General features: G+C 41.4%; 3 protein-coding genes across 5 annotated transcripts; 1 reads left to right on the top strand and 2 right to left on the bottom strand.

The window, feature by feature from the left end:
• Positions 1 to 488: 488 nt before the first annotated feature.
• Positions 489 to 5,326, bottom strand: hsc70 (heat shock cognate 70). Its single transcript, XM_037073817.1, has 9 exons — positions 5,171 to 5,326; positions 3,690 to 3,894; positions 3,358 to 3,563; positions 3,022 to 3,174; positions 2,251 to 2,806; positions 1,888 to 2,090; positions 1,564 to 1,762; positions 1,184 to 1,416; positions 489 to 1,027 (listed from the first exon to the last, which is right to left on the bottom strand). The coding sequence occupies exons 2-9, from the start codon at positions 3,892 to 3,894 to the stop codon at positions 833 to 835; spliced, it is 1,950 nt and encodes a 649-aa protein (XP_036929712.1). The 5' UTR covers positions 5,171 to 5,326; the 3' UTR covers positions 489 to 832.
• A 679-nt stretch (positions 5,327 to 6,005) lies between these two features.
• si:dkey-238d18.4 (TBC1 domain family member 15) lies at positions 6,006 to 13,226 on the bottom strand. The gene is made up of 10 exons (XM_037073837.1): positions 12,675 to 13,226; positions 11,418 to 11,603; positions 11,195 to 11,313; positions 9,512 to 9,615; positions 8,306 to 8,373; positions 8,025 to 8,171; positions 7,559 to 7,649; positions 7,313 to 7,461; positions 7,072 to 7,213; positions 6,006 to 6,968 (listed from the first exon to the last, which is right to left on the bottom strand). Exons 1-10 carry the CDS (start codon positions 12,883 to 12,885, stop codon positions 6,800 to 6,802), a joined length of 1,386 nt encoding a protein of 461 aa, XP_036929732.1. The 5' UTR covers positions 12,886 to 13,226; the 3' UTR covers positions 6,006 to 6,799.
• Positions 13,227 to 14,608: 1,382 nt separating this feature from the next.
• Positions 14,609 to 20,635, top strand: LOC119005837. 3 transcript variants are annotated; one of them, XM_037073857.1, is made up of 10 exons: positions 14,609 to 14,623; positions 15,118 to 15,212; positions 15,313 to 15,394; positions 15,484 to 15,849; positions 15,948 to 15,974; positions 16,068 to 16,115; positions 16,247 to 16,367; positions 17,891 to 17,965; positions 18,673 to 18,751; positions 19,083 to 20,635. In XM_037073857.1, exons 3-10 carry the CDS (start codon positions 15,316 to 15,318, stop codon positions 19,143 to 19,145), a joined length of 858 nt encoding a protein of 285 aa, XP_036929752.1. In that variant the 5' UTR covers positions 14,609 to 14,623; positions 15,118 to 15,212; positions 15,313 to 15,315; the 3' UTR covers positions 19,146 to 20,635. The 3 variants fall into 3 exon arrangements, with proteins under 3 accessions (XP_036929752.1, XP_036929753.1, XP_036929751.1); XM_037073856.1 differs by lacking the exon at positions 14,609 to 14,623 and having other exon boundaries at positions 14,924 to 15,212; XM_037073858.1 differs by lacking the exons at positions 14,609 to 14,623; positions 17,891 to 17,965 and having other exon boundaries at positions 14,919 to 15,212.
• The last annotated feature ends 209 nt before the right edge of the window (positions 20,636 to 20,844 follow it).

Raw genomic sequence — 20,844 nt, 5'->3', positions numbered from 1 at the left:
ACTGAAACTTTCAGCGACCGAGTCTTATGCTTATGTTTGTTCTGTCCGTGTGAGCAAACAAATTGTTGCATATTCCTTCCATTGGTAAGTAACAACATCACTGACACTAACTGCACAGAAAAACACTGCACTGATCAGTAAAAAACAACAAAAAAAACACCTTGTTTCACACCTTACACATTGGTTGAAAGTGGAAAGAGGAAATAATGTTGATAAAGTACATATTTTGCAGATAATATTTGCCAACAACGACAGCAATCTTTCTATCATGGTTGTTCATGTGACAACATTTCCTGTGTGTAAGACGAGCAAAACTACAGGAAAGAGATACAGATCAGAACCTGGTGTGTTTACAGGAACTAATATTATCTACAAATTTCAAGTGTGCAAGCTATTTAATGCACCAATGATTACACTGTATATGACTTTGGAGAAATATAGCATTATTTAAAAACAGAACAACAAGAAACACACAGTGCACATGCAAATCAGAATCCCACTGGTGGTCTTTATTGGTTTAATGCTTTGAAATCACAGATATAAAGATAAAACTTTTCATCCGTCATGCAAATCATCACTGGAGAGCTAAATAATGAAGGCAACAAACAGACTCTAATGATGTCTTATGTTGGTGAATATATTAACTGTGTGCGAATGTCAGATTTAGTTGCTTAAATTTGTTAAATGTTGACATTTTTTGCAGACATTATAGCATGAATGTAATAAGCCTGTGGTTTATTGTTTATTGGATTTGTTTTCTGGCTAGGTTAATAGCTTTCACAGAGTTAGTAACCACAATGTTGGGATTTCAGATAAATCGTCAGCAGATGGTTCAGTCGACCTCCTCGATAGTTGGCCCAGAGGAGGAGCCGCCTCCAGCCCCACCAGGGAAGCCACCAGGCATCCCTCCTGGCATCCCACCTGGCATCCCACCTGGCATACCACCCTGGTATAGCTTGGAGATGATGGGGTTGCACACCTTTTCTAGTTCCTTCTGCTGATGCTCGTACTCCTCCTTCTCTGCCGTCTGGGTGAAAGAAAGTACAAAGACTTCATTTTAACAGAGTGGGGGAAGTTGCTTCACATTGTTTGCATGATTTGAACATACAAGGGCTTCCTGTCTGATTTCCCAACGAGCCTCTGCCTTTTATCAAAACTCATAGTTATGTCATTGGATCTTTACCTGGTTCCTGTCCAGCCAGGAAATGACTTCGTTGCACTTGTCTACGATGGTCTTTTTGTCCTCAGGGCTGATCTTGTCTTGGAGCTTGTCGTCCTCCACAGTGCTCTTCATGTTGAAGGCCAGAGACTCAAGGGAGTTCTTGGCTGTGACCTTTTCTCTCTGGGCCTCATCCTCAGATCTGAACTGCTCTGCCTCCTGCACCATCTTCTCAATGTCCTCCTTGCTCAAACGCCCTATTGGAGGATCAGATACAAAGCTGTGTACCTCCTGTGCAATATTCATTTGTTTGTTCTCTCTGTGTACAGCATTTTTTTCAGCTCTTGAGTTACATTAGCCTTTGAATAATCCTGATTGAAGAAGTGTTTGATATAGTCATCTACCTTTGTCATTGGTGATGGTGATTTTGTTCTCCTTTCCAGTGCTTTTGTCAACTGCAGACACATTGAGAATGCCATTGGCATCAATGTCAAAGGTCACCTCAATCTGAGGGACGCCTCTCGGAGCGGGTGGAATACCAGTCAGCTCAAACTTGCCCAGGATGTTGTTGTCCTTGGTCATGGCCCTCTCACCTTCATAAACCTGAAAGCAATTGGCCAAATAAAATCCTGATGCGTCAATGAACACTTCCAGGAATAATCGTAAGTATTGCACACAATGGGAGTGAACTATTATACATGTAGAACTTTACTTGACAGTTGCTTTACCTGAATGAGGACACCAGGTTGGTTGTCTGAATAGGTGGTGAAAGTCTGGGTTTGCTTGGTGGGGATGGTGGTGTTCCTTTTGATAAGGACAGTCATTACTCCTCCAGCAGTCTCTATTCCCAGGGACAGGGGTGTGACATCCAGCAGGAGCAGGTCCTGCACATTCTCAGACTTATCACCAGCCAAGATGGCTGCCTGCACAGCTGTGAAAGATTTCCAAATAGTCAAACTTATGTCATGGCTACAAGAGACATTTTAAATAAACCACACAGTCTGTTCGACACAGAGTTGTTTAGCTTTTCTACCAACACAGTAATATGACAAGGAAACAAGCATAAAACCTCACTATGTAGAGATACCCACCTGCACCATAGGCCACAGCCTCATCAGGATTGATGCTCTTGTTGAGGTCACGGCCATTGAAGAAGTCCTGCAGCAGCTTTTGAATCTTGGGGATACGTGTGGAACCACCCACCAGGACAATGTCATGGATCTGGGATTTGTCCATCTTGGCATCCCTCAGGGCTTTCTCCACAGGCTCGAGGGTTCCGCGGAACAGGTCCGCATTGAGCTCCTCAAAACGGGCCCTGGTGATGGAAGTGTAGAAATCGGCTCCCTCATAGAGTGAGTCGATCTCAATGCTGGCCTGGGTGCTGCTGGAGAGTGTGCGCTTGGCACGCTCGCAGGCTGTGCGCAGGCGACGCACAGCGCGCTTGTTATTTGTGATTTCCTTTTTGAACTTACGCTTGAACTCAGCAATGAAGTGGTTGACCATGCGGTTGTCGAAGTCTTCACCACCCAAGTGAGTGTCACCGGCTGTGGACTTGACTTCAAAGATCCCATCCTCAATCGTCAAGATTGACACATCAAAAGTACCACCTCCAAGGTCAAAGATGAGGACATTACGTTCAGAGCCAACCTGAAACGAATGGTAAGTATTACATATGGGTACATGAAATTTGGCTGAAGGTTCAGTTTGTAAGAAAGTTAATTGTTGTGTCTCATTCCAGACTCGTCAAATAAATGATGCTTTGGGTTTTCAAGGTCATCATCTACTGACACTCCAAGCCAAAGCATCAGTAGTTGACGAGTTGGGAACGAAACTGAAAATCGTAGCGTTTCGAAGTTTGTAACCTTCTTGTCCAGGCCGTAAGCGATGGCTGCAGCAGTGGGCTCGTTGATGATGCGCAGAACATTAAGCCCAGAAATGGTTCCGGCATCTTTGGTGGCCTGACGCTGGGAGTCATTGAAGTAAGCAGGAACAGTGACAACTGCATTGCTCACAGGCTGTAAGATAAGACCTTCAGTCAATACACAGCGTTTGTATTTTGACATGCAACAATTCAAAACTGTGCTAGAAGCTGCAACACCCTTATAGAGACCTTATTTAACAAGGTCTTTTGGGGTTTTCTGTTGAATGGTTACAAGGTTACATTGCAAGCATCTTTTTATATACTTCATATCATCTACCTTGCCAAGATAAGCCTCAGAGATCTCCTTCATCTTTACGAGGACCATCGAGGAAATCTCCTCAGGGAAGAAAGTCTTGATCTCACCCTTGTATTCAACTTCTACCTTAGGTTTGGATGAGTCATTCACAACCTTGAAGGGCCAGTGCTTCATGTCTGACTGCACCACAGGATCGTCAAACCTACGGCCAATCAGACGCTTGGCATCTGAAGGAGATTTAAGAGAAACAGTACAGTGTAAATACAATTAAACAGTGATGAGTTGTCCTCTGCAAAATTGTTTCAGGATCATTGTTATTATGCCTGTTGTATTTTGGGTTTTGTGGCCCTCACCAAATACAGTGTTGGATGGGTTCATGGCCACCTGGTTCTTGGCAGCATCTCCAATCAGTCTCTCAGTGTCTGTGAAGGCCACATAGCTGGGCGTGGTCCTGTTTCCTTGGTCATTGGCAATGATCTCCACTTTGCCATGCTGGAAGATCCCCACACAGGAATATGTGGTGCCCAGATCAATGCCTACAGCTGGTCCTTTAGACATCTTTGGTAAAAAAAAAAAAAAAAAAAAAATTAAGTAAGAGTGACGTATTGGTAACTGTGGCCCTTTTCTGGGCAATGTTAGATTAGTGCATGTTTTCATCAGCATACAATTTTTACATTCATTCTAATGGTTTTGATTGGAATAGCTTTGCACTTACAATATGTATGCACCTACATACTATATATACGTACAGCCACCTATACCTACTGTGGTAGAGTCCACATGCATGCATGGCCACGTGAGGCTCAGCCATTGGTAAAGTGGCATTCATGGCGTAGTGGTTTCAAACACTGTCTGACACATGAGACCAAATGATCGGGCTATGTCCTATGTGTGTAACTCCCTCTCCACACTGCTACTCTCTCCAACACTCCCTCAGCAACATAACACTAAAGTGTCAGAGTACGGCTGGTGAAATGTGATGTACTGATCCTGAAATAGTGATCGGTGTGTATTTTTTCCGACAGCTGTCTCCAAATAGTTTATAGTCACCATAATAAGTATGAGCCTATCTACAAGGCAATGAATGGAAGGTGGCTAGATATCATTTATCAGTGACTAGTAGGCAAGCCTGTGGAGTTCGTTTTCAAGCAGAGGCCTTTATAAAAAAAAAAATGCAGGGAAAACTACAGCATAGAGGTGTACAAACAAGTGTATTTGATTAGTGAAGCACTGGTCTGAAAATATTACACCAAATAACAGCGCATACAACTTCCTTGATTGAAGTTGAACGATTTTAAGATGATTTTTTGTTGCTTGTCTGTTTGCCTTCTGGGTGCAGGAATGTACCAGAAAGGCTTCAGCTGCAGACTATTGAATTATCGCTTGTTATCCAGTTGTGTAACACAGAGCAGAAAAAGCTGACTCTGTGCTGTTGCTTCACTGCCTGTCCTCCTCCCATAAAACTGCCATGTGCAGTTCCAAAGAAACTGGAACATGACGTTTGGACAAATGTCCTGTCAAAGCAATAATGTACGTTTAATGTTATTCACTAGTTTCCTGAAGAGGTGAGATCAGATCGAAACAATGCTGTCGTGACATAAAAATGTATCATCTAAATCATCCAAAGAGACATTTTGTTTGCTGGATGGTCAACGAATTGTGTGGTTCGTCTCGTCGGGATTCTGTCTCAGCTTGTCATGCCACAGTATGACAAAAATCATGCAAGCCTCATTATGTGAGAATACCTCTCACAGTTGGCAGTTAGGCTTAAAGCAGCAAGCAAGACAGACTTTGAAACCAGGCTGAGTGCAGTGCTCCTTATAGAAGGGGTTACCTTGTGTCCTCAGATGTTCAAGACTTGAGAGTTTACTGACTTGAAGTTGTGCCTCGCACACAACACTCCTCTCCAGAACTCCTTTCGCTCTCCAGGCAGGCGGACTAAGAGGGCGAGTGTCTCTGCTCCCCAGTGTATATAGAGCAAGCTGTGCAGGGAGAGCCCATCAGAGTGTCAGGTGACTCCGACAAGGAAAGTTCGAGACTCATTTCTGCTCACTGACTGGATTTCCTTGAAAGAAAGCTTGTTGTTACCTCTGCAGCCCTACAGTAAAATTTTAAATGTCATCTGTTAGGCCGGTGACTTGGCATCTTCACCAAACGTGGTTCATTGTCATGTGAGCATTGCCCTGTTTGGACGTTAACATGGCGAATTGTTCACATGCTCTGGTATTAGCAGGTGAACTTTCAACATAGGCTACTTCAACCTGTTTGAAAATCTCTGGATGCTTTTTAAACCTCAGGAATCATGTAGTCTCAAATCTCAGCGAGGGCGGGGCAATATGTCATTATTATATCATTACTGTGATTAGAAACTATATATCATCTTAGAATTTGGATGTCGTTATACAGTGATATGGCGTAAGTGTTGTCCTTTCCTGCTTATAAAGGCTGCATTATAGTATAGTAGCTATAACAGTGATCTGTTTTACACGCTGGCTTTGGCTCAGGTTGTTCTATATTTGCAGGGTTGATCCCTCCTTTCCACATTTCGTCATATCATACAGTGAGACTCTAAACCCCAAGTTACTCCCCCAAAGGGTGGCTGTAACACCATCGTTGTGCAAGTGTGTGGATGGGTGAATGACAGAAACAGAAAGTGCGCAAAGTTCGTGTGCTGTTTTTGTGTTTTTCTGTGGGAACTTTATTCATGTGCATTCCTACATTTCCAACTTTGCCCTTTTTTTAAAAAAAATCCTGGTTTATCTATTACCTGGAGGCACTTGTGAGTAGAGAAAGGAATATTTCATTCAAAGCATGAACAAAACGTAAGATTTAAAACTAGACATGATTATTACCAACACCACGTATAAGTAATCTTCAGTGGTTTTATTGAGGTATTCATTTTTATATTACTTATAAGTGATTTTGATTCTCTGTTTGAAAACACTGTGCAGTAGTTTTACTTCCCCTTACTGCATGGTCCCTCTGCAAGACCTAAAAAAACGTGGACGTCTATTCCTGTTACATAGGCCTCTCTGACACATAGGCCATCTGGCATTAAATATCACCACAGTTACACACACCACCTGTTGCGACACACCAGATCTTAGTATTGAGTCATGTCTGTCAGGCTGCTGTTTTCTTCCAGTGATTGAATATTGCATAGCAGAATTGAAAGCCTTTAAATCTTGTGTATAGAGCTTCTCATATGCATTAAGGCTGGGGTGGGGTGGGGGGGGGCAACCAAAATGAATCACGTGTGGTGTTGGTCAACTTTCATACAATAAATACTGTACATAATTTTATAATTAACAGCAATAACGGATCAAACTTAAGGTAAGCAGCCATCAGTTCACCAGGACGTTTCCCTCAGAAATAAGATAAATAAAAAGAGGGAGTATAAATCCCCTATTGCAATTTACGGTTTCATGAAAGTCTCCGATGGCACGAATTTAAATCGTAGCTATCACTTTAAAACAAGCAAACTGCGGAGCTGATAAAGAAAGTCCACTTCCTTGCTCTTGTGTTCTCTGCAGTGTCCGTTCATGTAGTCCCAGGCACAGCGTTTGCAGTAGTTGTACAGATGTCGCTCGGCTTTCTTCAGCGTGCTGTTCAGGTCCAGTGTTCCCTGAAGGCTGCATCAAAAGCATAAAAGGTTTAACCAGCTCAGACATAATCAGACACACAGTCCCTTTTTTTGGTGTGATGAGATTTTCACGTCTAAGCATTCAGACGAACCTGCTTGTGAACTGGATGAGCTGTACATCATCTCTGCACCGCAGCAGAGCCTCCCTGTTCTCCAACAGGATGGCCGCGCAGATGAAGAGCTCAAAGGTGAAGTCAGTGTTGATGGCCTGCAGCGTTGACTCTGAGCTGTCCTCTGCGAACGTCACAAGGCAAAGACGTATCACTTAACCGAAGTCGTACAATCAACGCACTCAGCCTCATTTGTTCTGCCAGCTTGAGTTCTGGGTTTCACCTGCGCTGAATTTTCGTGCCAGCCTCTCCTGATAGCGGGCTTGGTCTACTTGTTGGGAGATGAGCTCCAGGTGATCACAACTCAGGATCTCGAACAAACGTAACGCATCACTGTGTTCAAACTCCCTCTGGAAACCCAGCAGCAGCCACCTTAAAGGAGTGACAAGGCAGGCAAACATAATAAGCTCGTGGAACAGGAGCCAGACACGGAGAACAGAAATGGTATGATGGTTCTGAGCAGATCTACCTGTGGCAGAAGGTGAAGCTCTCCATGCTGTCTGTGACCAAATGAGCATAAAGCTGAGGGTCCAGTTCCTTCAACAGGGCAGCCTCCAACTCTAAAGGACAATAAACACAACTATTTTTTTATGCTTACACATCAGAATCTAAAGGAATTAACACACCTGGCTTTTCTTGCAATGGAATCTGTCGCAAAGCAGTTTTCCAAATAACTTAAAGGACTGTTTCCACACAGTTTTGGTCCAGTGTTTTGTCTGAATGCCGGACATTCTATGGATATCCTGAGAAACCTCCCAACACTTTACTACATAAGGCTACAGTTGATGTGATTGTTGCACTTGGAGAGTATTCAATACCATTTTTCCACCACAAGAGGTCCCAAACCTGCTTTGCAATTACATTAAAGAGCAACCACATCTTGGAGACATGACATTTATTATGCATAAAGTTGCATTTGTTTGTGCTAATCCCACCTATTTTTCTGTGTAGACCATCGGCCCTGAAGTCCTTGGAGAATTTCTCCATGTAGCAGGAGAAACTCCAGAAGGTGTCGACCTCAGAGTCGAGAACCTCCAGGAACCGGCTGCACAGGTCATTCATTCCTTGGGCATAACTGACCTCTGGGTCGACAGTCGGGACAAGAGGTGCATGGATGAACAGTTAGTGTGTTTAACAAGCACAACACTAAACCTCTAACGTTGTCTGATCAAATCAGTGTCGGTAAACCTGTGGAGGCCTCATTCCTGTTGATTACCTGGATGAAAAGCAGCATAAGTGATGAGGATGTCTCTCAACACCAACAGATTGCCCGATCCTTCACCCCTGCAGACAAATCAGTTATTAGTAAACAGAACTAATCAAACACTTCAGCAGAAACTTAGTTAATGTAGGATATATGGAGTTTATTACTGACATGAAGCCTCTACAGTCATGGAGAAGTTATTAGAGGTTTTGCTGCTGCACTCATGTTGTAAGAGCAGGTAATGATGAAATGTAATGCAGCTGAACGAAACTAAATGTACATAAATGGATTTAAATATTCTTACAGCAGTAAGCATTTTAAAGTAGTTATGATTGTGATACACATTTGCAGGTGTTTCTTTGAAGCTTTCGAACCATTTAAATAATAAATAAAGCTTTGTCTGTGTATTATTTTGGTAACGTTGCAACATGATTGTATACGGGAGAAGCAGTCCTGCTGGTTCTGACACCCTGAGGTGCAGGAGATAAATAATTCAAGGGAGTGGCTCCAAATCTGGTTTGGTCTGTTATGGTAGAATCCTTTGTTTCTTGTGAAGATTAAAAGGTCGATGTGGCCTTAAAGTTGATAGAAGTAACATTTTATTAAAATAAGTGTTAAATAGCTCCATCAGTAATCACTGTTATCGTGTCTCAGGGAGGGGATTGCTAGATGGCAGCTTTAAGAATTATTAACATTAAATTAAACCTTTTACAGTCTATTGTTTTTTGTTTTCTTTCAGGGTCACCTGTGGTGAGCACTGATGTCATGTTTTGAGTTTTAGGTTCTCTCCTTGTGTGTCATGTTTTGCTTTTCACTTCCTCCCTTTGTGTTTTTCCCACATTTTCCTGTTCACCCTTGTTTAATTTGTTAACTAGTCCCTGTGTAGTTAACCCTGTGTTTCTACTTGTACTCTTGGACAGTCTGTCTGTCCTGTGTCCACACGTTAGTCCTGCATCTCCTCTGTTTTTTCTCCCTTTGTTGCCAGAGATTCCAATGCAAAAAAAAAAAATAATGCAAAACTTGGGTGAATTTTGTGTTTTAACTTGTTATTAAAGGTGAACAAAGGTCACCATTTGTTCATCTACCTGGCTGCGTCCTGGTGTCTTGTTTTTGGACCCCTTTTTGTTTAATGTAACAATTGATCCCTTTTAGCAGCCTGAAGCTAAATGTTTGGATTTGACTTTTTTTTGCTCCCTCAAACCTCTCACAATCACTTACTGGTAGTAGCTCAGGTCTCTGTTAGTCCGTGGAACATCCTTGTCGATGATTCGGGTGGCCTCCCGCAGCTCCCTTTGGTCAAATGTAACCCGCTCAAACAATATCTGCAGGAACAGAAATGTGACAACGGGACAGACACACTTGTGATTTCAGTGTTAACTGCTGTAATGAAGCCATCTTAATTCTGTCATGTTCCTGCACTTGGGAATAATAATGGCTGTAAACACAGGTCAGCATTTTGTCAAAGAATCACTGATTAGTGTCGCTATCTGCATGAAGACAATCTATGAGCTGTTCCTCAGTGCAAAGTCTCCAGACAGGATTGCTAAACACTCCAGTTAGCTCAAAGAAGTGCAACGATACCATCTGTAAATACACGATTAACGATTAGTTTGCTCAACACCATCGAATCCTGTTGTGTAATTTCCTGAAACATGCCTCAGCCCTCCCACTTCAAGCTGACAGTTGACCTTTTGTCGTCTCTGCCAAACAAAGCCAAAGAAAATATATTCAAAGCTCCAGTGTGTAGGATTTAGAGGTGTGGTTGCAGTTTGCAAACAACTGTCTGTCTCACCCTCCCCTACGGTGGCCACTGAAAACACAGAGAACATGAAAGGTCCTCTTGAGAGGCACTGTTTGGTTTGTTCGTTTGGGGTTACAGTGAAAAACATGTCATTGCAACATGAGATGCTTTTCCGTACACATGCTGGCTCGGTTTGACTCTGTTTGGCTCAGCCCATCAGCCCGGCCCTCGAAGGTGTGTTTTTAACTGATGACATGCTCGGCTTGTTTGGTGGTCAGCGGAGCGGCTGTGAATGCTCCTTCTCCCCGCAGTACTTAAAAAAAATACAATAAAAATACAATAAAAATACAAAATACAACAAATACAATGTGTCTTCACAATAAAAGCCCTCCGTTATTTGGTCATTATTTGCTGCGGGCAGCTACTAAGACTGTCGATTGCTGACGGATACACGTGACAATGACGACTTATACTGTTGGCTCACAAACCTTGTTAGCTAACCCAACCTCTGATAATATATAATTCAAATAAAAAAGGATCTGTCTACATCAAAACGTTATCAATATGACCTTTACCGCAACCTCTGAAGCAGCTGAAGTCAAACATAGGGGGGAAACAGTAAAACCCAGCAGATATCTGGAGGTACGAGCAGGAACACTCATACTTCTACTGGGTCTCTACTGGAGAGAAACCAAAGTTAAAATCTCATAGATTCTGGGGAGCTACAAAATTACTAAGAGCTGAAAACAGAGACTCAAACGCCTTTCTCTCAGGTGTTCCGCCTAGACATGAACTGAGTCTCCCCACACAGTTTTTTGGGGGTCATCCCGGGTTGGCTGCTGTTGGAAGACATAACCGCAGCCTGACTTGGAGGCAGGGTGCTCTTGCTTTGGCCAGACTCCAGAGAGGGTCGACCCTGGGTGCAGTAAAGCTGGCGGTGGAAATGCAAATCAGCGCAGCATAGTTTGACTCTGCGCCAGTAGAAAAGCCCCAATGGTTGACTCCATGTGAGGGGTCCAATTCTGAATCTTATACTACCAAGAGAGGGCCCTAAATCCTCCACGCTGGAGCTTTAATGGAAGTACATAAATCTGAAATACGGAAATATGTACATATGAAATCCAAAAAATAACACAAGCAAATAAAAATGTTTATCTAACCTGTGCCTGAAGCTCCAAGAAAGCCAGTCTGTCTCTGACCTCCTCTGACTGATCCTGGGTCTGCTGCTGGGCCTGTGTCTGCCTCTGGTCGAAGTACCTGACCGCTGCCACCAACTCAGCTGGATCATGAGGTCATTAGATGTTTTTAAAGAGACAAAGCAGAGCAGTGAATGTAGTGAAATATGACTCCCTTCACTGGGACACAGTATGTTTAGGTTTTTACCATCGGTGCCGTTAAGGTGCATCCGCACAGCTGAGGGAAGAAACTGCTGCCACTTTCTCTTCATGACCTGGTAACGCATGATCAGCTGTTCCTGCAGCAAAGAACGCTCTAGGGCCGTTGAGCTGCACGGGTACATGCCGAACAGGAAACGCCACACCAGGCCACGCTCAGACGGTGACACGCCACCTGGGGGTTGAAACCTTTTCGATCATTTGCAGCGGTCAACACAACTCCCTCACCAGCTCGACTCACCAGAGCTCGAATAGACATGCAAGAATAAAAAGCTCGACAGCTGAGGAAAGAGGGAATCTTAGGAAACATTCGCTTATCCATCTTTTGGTGAACTTTACCCTGCTTTCACCGCAGGGGGATCTGAGACGAGGATTTGAGATGTCTTACGTAATGTTTTGCTCTGCAGGTTCTTTAATCTTTAGTCTCCATGTTCGTAGGCATGGAATGTGCATAAGGGTCAAAGGGCCGCAGAAAAGATTGGAGGGTTTTCCACATTCCTGCTCACAGACGGTAGACTGAATGTGATGTTTTACCTCAACTCCTCACCGTAGGTCGTCCTGCTGAGAACTGTGTGGATGGGGCTGTTTGAACATATCAATGCAGTGGAGCTACCCCACATCTTCACTTCTAAAGTTCACACACTCCACTGAATATTTCTGTCGGACAGTTGAGTCTCATGTGATTTCACTCTCTTACCAACTCAAAGATATCTGTTGTTTCATCACAATAGTCATGCTGGGGTTCTTTGCTCGAGGGGGTCCCATGTGCAATGAAATGATAGATTTTTAGAGAATGGGCAGACTGTGGCTCATAGCCTGAAGAAAAGCATCACTTGACTTCCTATTATGCTCCAGGAAACTTCTGTCTTGCATCTGGACATATCTGATAATAAAAAACCTTCTTGGATTATTTACTGCATCAGAAAAACACAGCATGCAAAGCTTCATGTTTTGTGACACTAATTAATCACCAAAACATGATGAAAATGTTTTATTAATATCAAGAACTGTTATGTAACATTCTATTCCACCCTCAATCCAGGTTTATAGGAGATTGATTTAGCATTTTTTTTGTTATTCTGTTTACAAACCAACAAACAGATGTGTGTGTGTGTGTGTGTGTGGGGGGGGGGGGGGGGGGGTAAATTACACAGCTTGCATATTCAGTAGTATCAAATGACACGCATGCAGGTGCAAAGTATGCGATTAGTTACGTCTATAGATAGATAGATAGATAGATAGATACCGTTTTTAAATATGTGCATCCTCAGTCTTGACTCGTCGACCCTCCCCTCAGCGTCCATCACTCCAGGTAAGGTGAGGCGTGCGGCGGCCACAGCAGGAGAGCACACCGCCGCCACCCTCCTCTGGAAGCGGACATCCGATCGGTGCCCGCCCGCTGACTTCGCCTCTTCTCCCGCCGCCCGCCGTGTACTCCCGGTCCTCGGGTCTTCCATCTGTGCCAGCAGAGGTGACGCTCACCCGGCGCACAGGTGAAGGAGAGCTTCCACAGAGCTCCAGCAGACACACTGCTGTCATCTTCCTACACACGACCGCTCCCGTCGCTTCCCATCTCCCCCGTGTGAGCGAGCTGGGGCGAAACAGGACAGCCACGGCCGGTTCCTCCCAACAGGGTCCAATCGATCACACGCTCAGAACTTCTCATGAAGGTCTCAGGCGACCATTTGCAGCCTCGTTGCCTCTGTTTTCAAGCCATCCAGGAGTCATATGACTGCACCTTGAGATCCGAGTTTGGCCCACATTCCAGGTGGAGTCCAGACTGCAGGGCTAAAGTTCACTTTTGGATTTGTGAGCACGTCTCACTCCACCTAGTGGTTTCATTTCACAGCACCAGATACCACAAGCTTTTACAGCGTGACCAATCCAAACACAAACAAACAAACAAACAAACAAACAAACAAACAATAAATAAATAAACAAATAAATAACCCCTGTGTCTCATTTTCCCTTTGCCTACTAACTCTTAATTTTAAACATGTTGTTCGTTCCTACAATAATCCAGATGACAGCACTTTTGATATTTATGATCAACTTTTATATTCACAAACAGAACATTTCCCCATCTCAATTGTTCACCTTTTCTTTTAGAACTAAAGTCACAACTTAAATCACACAATGCAATGAAAAACAAAACAATTTAATTTTGTATTTTGAAACCTTTAACCCAGAAATCCTTCTAATATTATATATTGGTCTATAGATGTACCCCTCTGTCTGATTTTTCTCTATTTGACTCTTTATGTTATTGTTCATATATTTATTTGTATGATCCTAGTTTCATGTTCTTTCTGTAGCTTTATTTTCACTTGCATTTGTTTTGTATATGCTATGCACTATTTAAGTGAATCTTATCCTTTAAACTTGTCAGTAAAAAATAAGTAAAAATCCTTTCAGTTAATCCACCCTTCTGTGTGGGCACTGATTAAGAAGTCTGACACTTTATCACTACATTTTGGAGGCAAAAAAAAAATTACTTTTACTCCACGACATGCATATTTCATAACTTAAGATATTTGTTACTTTGCAGATTGCATACCAAAGAAGTTAATTTTTTAAATTTAAGTAACTTAATGACTGAATACTAGATCTGATAATAGAGGCTGATATTCAGTCAACCCATAGTATACAGTATAGATACAAGTAAATAACTGTATATATTCATTGCCAGAAACACTTTTGGTACTTACTTTAAGAATTTGACGAGTGACTTCCAATTCTACCAAAGTCATATTTTAACACTTACATTTACTCAAGTATGACATTTTATTTATTTATTTTTTTTACAAACACTGTTGGCAGTGCAGGCAAGCCTTTTGTTGAACTCCTGCCACTTCCTCCTTTACACAACTAGTGTGGTTTTTATTTTTATTTTACAGCACTCACTGAAATGTTTAAGGGTCAAGTGTAAGAGTTGTCTTTTCTTCCCGCTGAAGCAGAAAATAAGTGGGTGGAACTGAAGGCCACCGTGTTACATGTCACACTGACTGACTGCCTCACACACAGTGCAACCATCTGAGTTGCTAGTTAGTTATCTCACTTAAATATCATATACAATTATAGAATAATATTACAATATCACATAGGAAAATATTCAAAATAATCTCCCCAATACAACTCTGTCAACACATAACTAAGATTTAACAACACGGTTAAGCTTCCAACATTTCCAGGGAGGTAAGCAATATAACTGACTTTCTTGTCTGTGCCTGTAAATGGTTTGTTCTATTTGGAGGAACACTGTCAGACATTGATGCCAGTTCCTCTGTGTTTATGTAATTCTCAAATTAACTTCAACATACAGGTCTCTATTTGTGTATAGTGGATGCCCAATGCCTCTGTCTATTTGTGTGAATTCTTACACATATTTGCCTTCCTTAATGTCACACTTACATCTGTGTGACATTACAGAGAAACCCTGTGTGTCTTCACACTTCTAAGCCTCTGCTGTTTGTGTAAAGACTTGTCAGAGAGATGTAGAAATTCACTTAAGCTTCAAGTGAATATTACCTTTCATGTCCCGCACAGCTTCACTGCGCAGTGAGTGAACAGGGACGTGATGCATGCGTTAATGAGATTTGCCCTCAAAACGCAATAAGAAAGTTGTACTGTGGTCAGTGTTCACTTTTATGGACCAACTTCCTTTTTTTCACTTTGCTGCCGAGCAACAGGAAACACACCCAAGAATTTCACATCAATGTTAAGATCTGGCACTTATTGACAAGGCACAACAGAGAGCTCCAACCTCATCTGGCTCCCTCTCACAGTGAGTATTTACTCTGCAGAGTAAATGGCAGAATACGGGCAGAACTTTATCGTATGTGTGAGATACTGATGCAAAACTGAATTCACTTGGACATTTCTAGATTATGTCTTTCTTGGGTCAGATGAAGCTGCCGGGCCTCATTGGTGTTGGTCTCATATTGATCCTGGCCTCTCCCTCAAAAGGTAGGTGACACGCTGAGTTGATGAGTTTGCTTTGAATGTTGTCTCATGAACTTTAATACATTTAAATTCTGGTTTGGTTCTGAACACAGGGGAACAGTGGAATGTCACAGTTACAAGTACCATTACTGCAACACTGGGGAGTGATGTGACCATACCATGCACTTTTACCTATCCTCTTAATCTCCACACGGACAACGTCAAGGTTTACTGGAAAAAAATGGCTGCTGAAAAATGCCAAACTGACGACCGTGACAAAAATCTAAATATTTTTCACCCGGAAAACAAATGTCTGCTGGAGGGGTACAAAAAAAGGACCAAGCTCATCGGAGATGTAAAACGGAAAAACTGCACTCTCCTGATCCGAAACATCACGACTAATGAGGATATCTATGTGAGAGTTATCGCAAATGAATCATACAGTTTCAAAAAGGATATTGTGTCCATTTTTGTGGATGGTAAGTATTTTGGTAAATATTTTAATTGTGATTCTAATTATATTCATATGCTCGAGGGAGGGGAAATATAATCAGTACCTAATATGTTTCTCCCACAGGGCTGAGTTTCATCACTCATAAACCAGGTATCACCTCTCACTTCTTATTATCTAATCCACATTTAAAAATATAAATGGACGTATAAGCATTGTCAGAAAACTCTTTGTTTTCCCTTTTAGATATATTTACAAACTTTGAAACAACTACCATATCTGAAACAAACACAAGTAAGTTTAACATGTACACAGTTTGTCTCTCAGGACAGTTCATATTGATATGTAAAACATCTAAATCTGTAATTAATTGTATTGTAATTAATATGTATTGTATAATTTATTTTATTTTATTCTCTTCACAGCGGTTATGACCCAAAATTCTTCAGCACCAATATATGTGGCCATCTCTGTAGCAGTTGCTGCACTTGTAATCATCATTATTCTTGGAACTGGAGGAATTGTCTTTTGGAAGAAACGCAAGAGGTAACTTAACTGCTGGGTCACATTGTAAATGTAAGTGTGGGGCTTGCAAATAGTAGTGATTTAGTTTTGTTTCATGATTGATCGTTGTGTTTTCACCATGTGAAACAAGTGCAGACACTCTGAAGACGTCCCCCATTCAACTAATTGTTGTGGTTATTGTTGCTTCACTTGGATGCTTAAGCTTCACTGCTCAGAATGACACTTGAATGTTGTTGTTTTTACCTTTATCTACTGAATGGAAACATGGCTCTGTCTTACAGGGGACCCATTATGCTTATTGTTCTGTTCATATTTATTTTGGTTTACAACTAGAATAGGATTAAATGTTTAAATTCTCAAAACACGCGTCAGTTGCCTCATACTGTCCAGTGCTGCAGCACTGTATTTGCACTCAACCGTGCCTGAGCCAGCAATGTTAGCAACAACAGAACAGCTGTGTTAAATCAATTCTTATGTGCCACACTATCCACTTGGCATAAATTATGCTATGTATGACACTGCGACACGGTTTGATGCCAAAAAGTCACAGAATCAAAAGCTGGACAACTGATTAGGCGTTTTAGGAGCGGTGGTTTCTGTGGGAGATGGGACCTTCTGTTGGTGCGGAGTTTGACCTTTTTAACTTCCCAGATCTTTTACATGCCAGAGAGCCTATATAAAATCATATGGGAAGGGAAAAAACAAGAAGCATAATAGTCTCCCTTAAAGTGAAACACTTGTCAAAATGCAACTTAGGCTTTTTTTGTGAATGTATATGACTCAAAGCTTTGTGTAAAAGCATAATTACGACAAAAGAGGCAATTTTAACATTGACCGTATTGTCCTTTTCGGCTCAAACTCATTGTCAATAGGAGTGCATGGGGCACTTTTACGCTAGCATCAAAATTGATATTTTTAAAACACTGTGAAGGCTCGACACAATATCAAACTTTGCTCGTAGTATCACCAGGGTCTCTACACATAGTTCAACTGAACCACATACACTCTACCCAGATGTGTCGATCCCCGAGTACGTCTGGGCTGCCATCATGACGGCTAGAGGAGGAAGCTAGTGCTATGGTGAGTTGTTCCAAAACATTCTTTTTAGTAAACTCTGTGTACACCAGCAATGTTCTCAATGCTCGTGTTCATGTGTAGAGACCCTGGTGATACTACGAGCAAAGTTTTATGTTGCGTCGAGCCTTCTTAGTGTTTTAAAAATAGTGATTTTGATGCTAGCATAAAAGTGCCCCATGCACTCCCACTGAAAATGAGTTCGAGCCGAAAATGAAAATACGGTCAATCTAAAAAGTGCCTCTTTCATCGTAATTATGTTTTTACACGAAGGTTTGACTCATATACATTCACATAAAAAGCGAGAGTTTCACTTTAAATGTCAGTTTAAGACATCTGTGTGTGACGGTGAATTTGTTTAATCACAGCTAGTTTATATGTGACGTGGAAAATGAGAAACAAATGTGATTAACTTTTGTTTCTTAATCATTTTCTATAACATGTCTGTTAGTAATAACCTATGTTCACAGGTCAAGGACTTTAATCAGGCAGCAGTCCGGATATTATGCAAATTTCAGCAGAACATCATCAAACCGAACCAAGAGGTTTGTTACATGATACAAATTCTTTTTAAGTTAAACTAGAACAAACATATTCAACCAAGTCACCAGAGTAAATGTGTCTCTACGTTACAACTTTGCATCGCCCTATGTTCAATTTTCAATTTCGTGTTGTGTCAGAACTGTTCTTATGGTCTGGTTGAGTTTAGGTACTAAACTCAATTGGAAACGGGTCAGTTCCTGATCAAGTTGTCCCAACATCTTGTGAAAATGATTTGATTTGTTGCGTCTACAACGGCTGGAAAATGTCCCAACATCTTGTTCAAAATACCTTGGTTTAAGCTGCAAACGGTGATCTCTCACATGGCAGCTGTCCAGCTACCACATCCACTCCTCCTTCTGGCTTGAGGGTTATTCTGTATTCATGTCATCGGAACTTGATGGGGAGTTTTGTAGAAATAGCAAAATCATACATATGAAACAAATTTAATGTATTTGTCAACATTTTATTCTGGCTACTGGGCTGACATATTATGTTTCGCCACTGTGCTTATGTGTGAGCAATACAAGGAATTTAAAAAAGTTCAGATTTAAATAGTTTAAAGTTTAATACTATGATTGTGGCAACTTTTGATACTAGAGGAAACAGTTATTCCGGAAGATACAAGCACATAAAGTGCAGACATAATGGCACACTTCATATCTCCTGTTTCTCAAAGCAGAATCTTAACAGGTCTCTCTTTTCCATTCAGAGATGTATCATGTGAAAAACAAGGCAAGGATCTTTCTGAACCGAAGGTCATTGATGAGCCCATCTACCTAAACGTAGAGGTAAGTGACTAACTCTCACAACTAAAGATAACCTTTAAAGTGCTCGGAGGAGTTCTTTTTTTTTTTTTTTTTTTTTAATCACAATCACCAAGACACATTGCACGGTTCAGAAAATGTGACAATGCACTTTTGTCTGCATAACAGCCAAAAAGTTTGAACCCTGTGTCATTTACATCCATGTTTACAGCAAAAACACTTCAGTTCAGCCTATTCATTGTGTTTCCTTGCATAACCGCCACTTGTAGACCTCTGCAATAGTGTGACACCAGTGGCAGGAAAATGTATCTTGTCAATATATACCATTAATGTCACCCAATGTCTGTATTTGCAGGCCCCTCCAGAGCAGATGTACGATGCAGACAACATATATGCAAACGTGGATTATCAAAAATAGAAGGTCTCAATTTCCATCTCTTCATACTAAGACTTCCAGTTAAATGCAAGTTCTGCATTCAGTTTTAATGTGGGGGGAGGGCATGTGTTCCTGTTTAAGGGTGAACATGTATCATTGTGCGCAGGATGCATGACAACAGTGTTATGTTATCATGAGGAAGAGAGGACTACCAGCCCCCTCCAAGTGATTTTAGTAACAGACTGTTCACATCATTGCAAAACAAAGAACAGCGGAGCAACAGTGTTTTTTTTTTTGTTGTTGTTTTTTTACTTGCTTGCGGATGAGGAAATTGTGAGACAGCAGCCCAGGATCGGCTCGATTCTTGACCATTTTGTTATCAGTCTGATATAAGACCCCTGTTTGTTTTAAACACTGTACATATCTTTTTATTTTAAGAACAGCGGTGTATTTTGATGTCATATTTATGATCTCTCACTGTACATATTTTGTTTTCTTTCTTTATGTTAAATGTGGCCATTCATTTGCCAACGCAACTTCCTTGTGTGTCAAAACCTGTTCCAATAAATGTATTTCTGATCCTGATTCTGATATTATATCCAAATTTCAGTTGTCCGTTGCACTGTGCGGCAGCCTCACTGACAGGTTTTATATCCTGTACACAGGTTAAGTCACCAGGCTGTGTTAAATTTGGCCTGTTTCAACCTTCATTTTTAGTTCAGTCTTCAAACAAAATGTGGCAATCCAGATAAAAACTTTATTTCGAAACAGGAGACTGAATCAGAAGGGAAAACAGAAGTTTCATCTCCACCACTGATGACGCAGAGGGCAAATTGGCAAACATATTAAGAAAGATGAGAAAAGTTTTATTTAACTTAACCCTGAAATGTGTGAATGGAAGTTTTGACGCCTATGACCTCTCCCTTCCTGCTCTTTTGACTTGTTGAGAAGGTGATTTTCACATATTTCACAGAAAACAGAACCCAGCACTGACAGACTTACAGTGTTTATTGTATTGTATTGTACCCTTTTTTTGCATTATATTTAATAGGTTTATTATTATTATTATTGTTATGCTCAGCAGCTACATGGTGACACTGCCAGATTGAGTTACATGTGAGTGGTGGGGCAGACTGGACTGTCAACACCCAGATTTTTTTTTTTCCTTCATGCGCACAGGCATGTTTTTAAAATCTTGCAATATCTGCAGTGTCTGATGTCACAGTAATGTTCAATGATCTCTACTCAAGGTATAGTAAATAAAAATGATAAATACTGTAATGCCGCTGCCATTTTCTTTCACCATATATCCAACAGCCATGGACAGTTTATGTGAAAACGGGCCCCTGGATGGAGTCACATAAAAGCCCCCTTCCATTCCTACATGCAGGAGGAAGACACTCAGACCGGATTTAAGAAACATGCATTTGTTATTACTTGATAATGACTGATGTAACAAATTTCCCCGTCTGCGGGACATTAAAGGATTTCTGATTCTGATTCTGTAATCTACAAATAAAGGCTGATTTTAACAAGAAGTAGTTTTGTGCTTTCACCTCACATGATCATCTTGAGATAAGAAATAGAGATGGGATCATTTTCAAGAAGAACTGAATCTATAGAGAGTGTGAACAGGTTTTGGAAGCCAATTTACATGAAACAATCAAGGGTGACACGATTTCATTGATTAAGGATAAGACTTTCTCGACCCTGATTGTATTAGCGACCTGTATTCTGGGCA

The sequence above is a fragment of the Acanthopagrus latus genome, chromosome 17 (genome assembly GCF_904848185.1).
Source record: "Acanthopagrus latus isolate v.2019 chromosome 17, fAcaLat1.1, whole genome shotgun sequence".
Classification (NCBI taxonomy): domain Eukaryota; kingdom Metazoa; phylum Chordata; class Actinopteri; order Spariformes; family Sparidae; genus Acanthopagrus; species Acanthopagrus latus.
The sequence above is the reverse complement of the archived record's forward strand: the minus strand, read 5'-3'. Positions and strand labels throughout refer to the sequence as shown.

Bases quoted from the DNA above. Each gene is read 5' to 3' on its own strand.
- hsc70 (XM_037073817.1), bottom strand. From the start codon at position 3,894: ATGTCTAAAGGACCAGCTGTAGGCATTGATCTGGGCACCACATATTCC. The intron at 3,564-3,689 runs GTGAGGGCCACA...AATCTCCTTCAG, and splicing joins CCCATCCAACACTGTATTTG to ATGCCAAGCGTCTGATTGGC. The intron at 3,175-3,357 runs GTAGATGATATG...CTTATCTTACAG, and splicing joins CTGAGGCTTATCTTGGCAAG to CCTGTGAGCAATGCAGTTGT.
- si:dkey-238d18.4 (XM_037073837.1), bottom strand. From the start codon at position 12,885: ATGGAAGACCCGAGGACCGGGAGTACACGGCGGGCGGCGGGAGAAGAG. The intron at 9,616-11,194 runs GTTAGATAAACA...CTGTTCCTGCAG, and splicing joins TCTTGGAGCTTCAGGCACAG to ATATTGTTTGAGCGGGTTAC. The intron at 7,650-8,024 runs GTGGGATTAGCA...ATTGTCCTTTAG, and splicing joins TGGTCTACACAGAAAAATAG to AGTTGGAGGCTGCCCTGTTG.
- LOC119005837 (XM_037073857.1), top strand. From the start codon at position 15,316: ATGTCTTTCTTGGGTCAGATGAAGCTGCCGGGCCTCATTGGTGTTGGT. The intron at 15,975-16,067 runs GTATCACCTCTC...TTTCCCTTTTAG, and splicing joins TTTCATCACTCATAAACCAG to ATATATTTACAAACTTTGAA. The intron at 17,966-18,672 runs GTTTGTTACATG...TTTTCCATTCAG, and splicing joins TCATCAAACCGAACCAAGAG to AGATGTATCATGTGAAAAAC.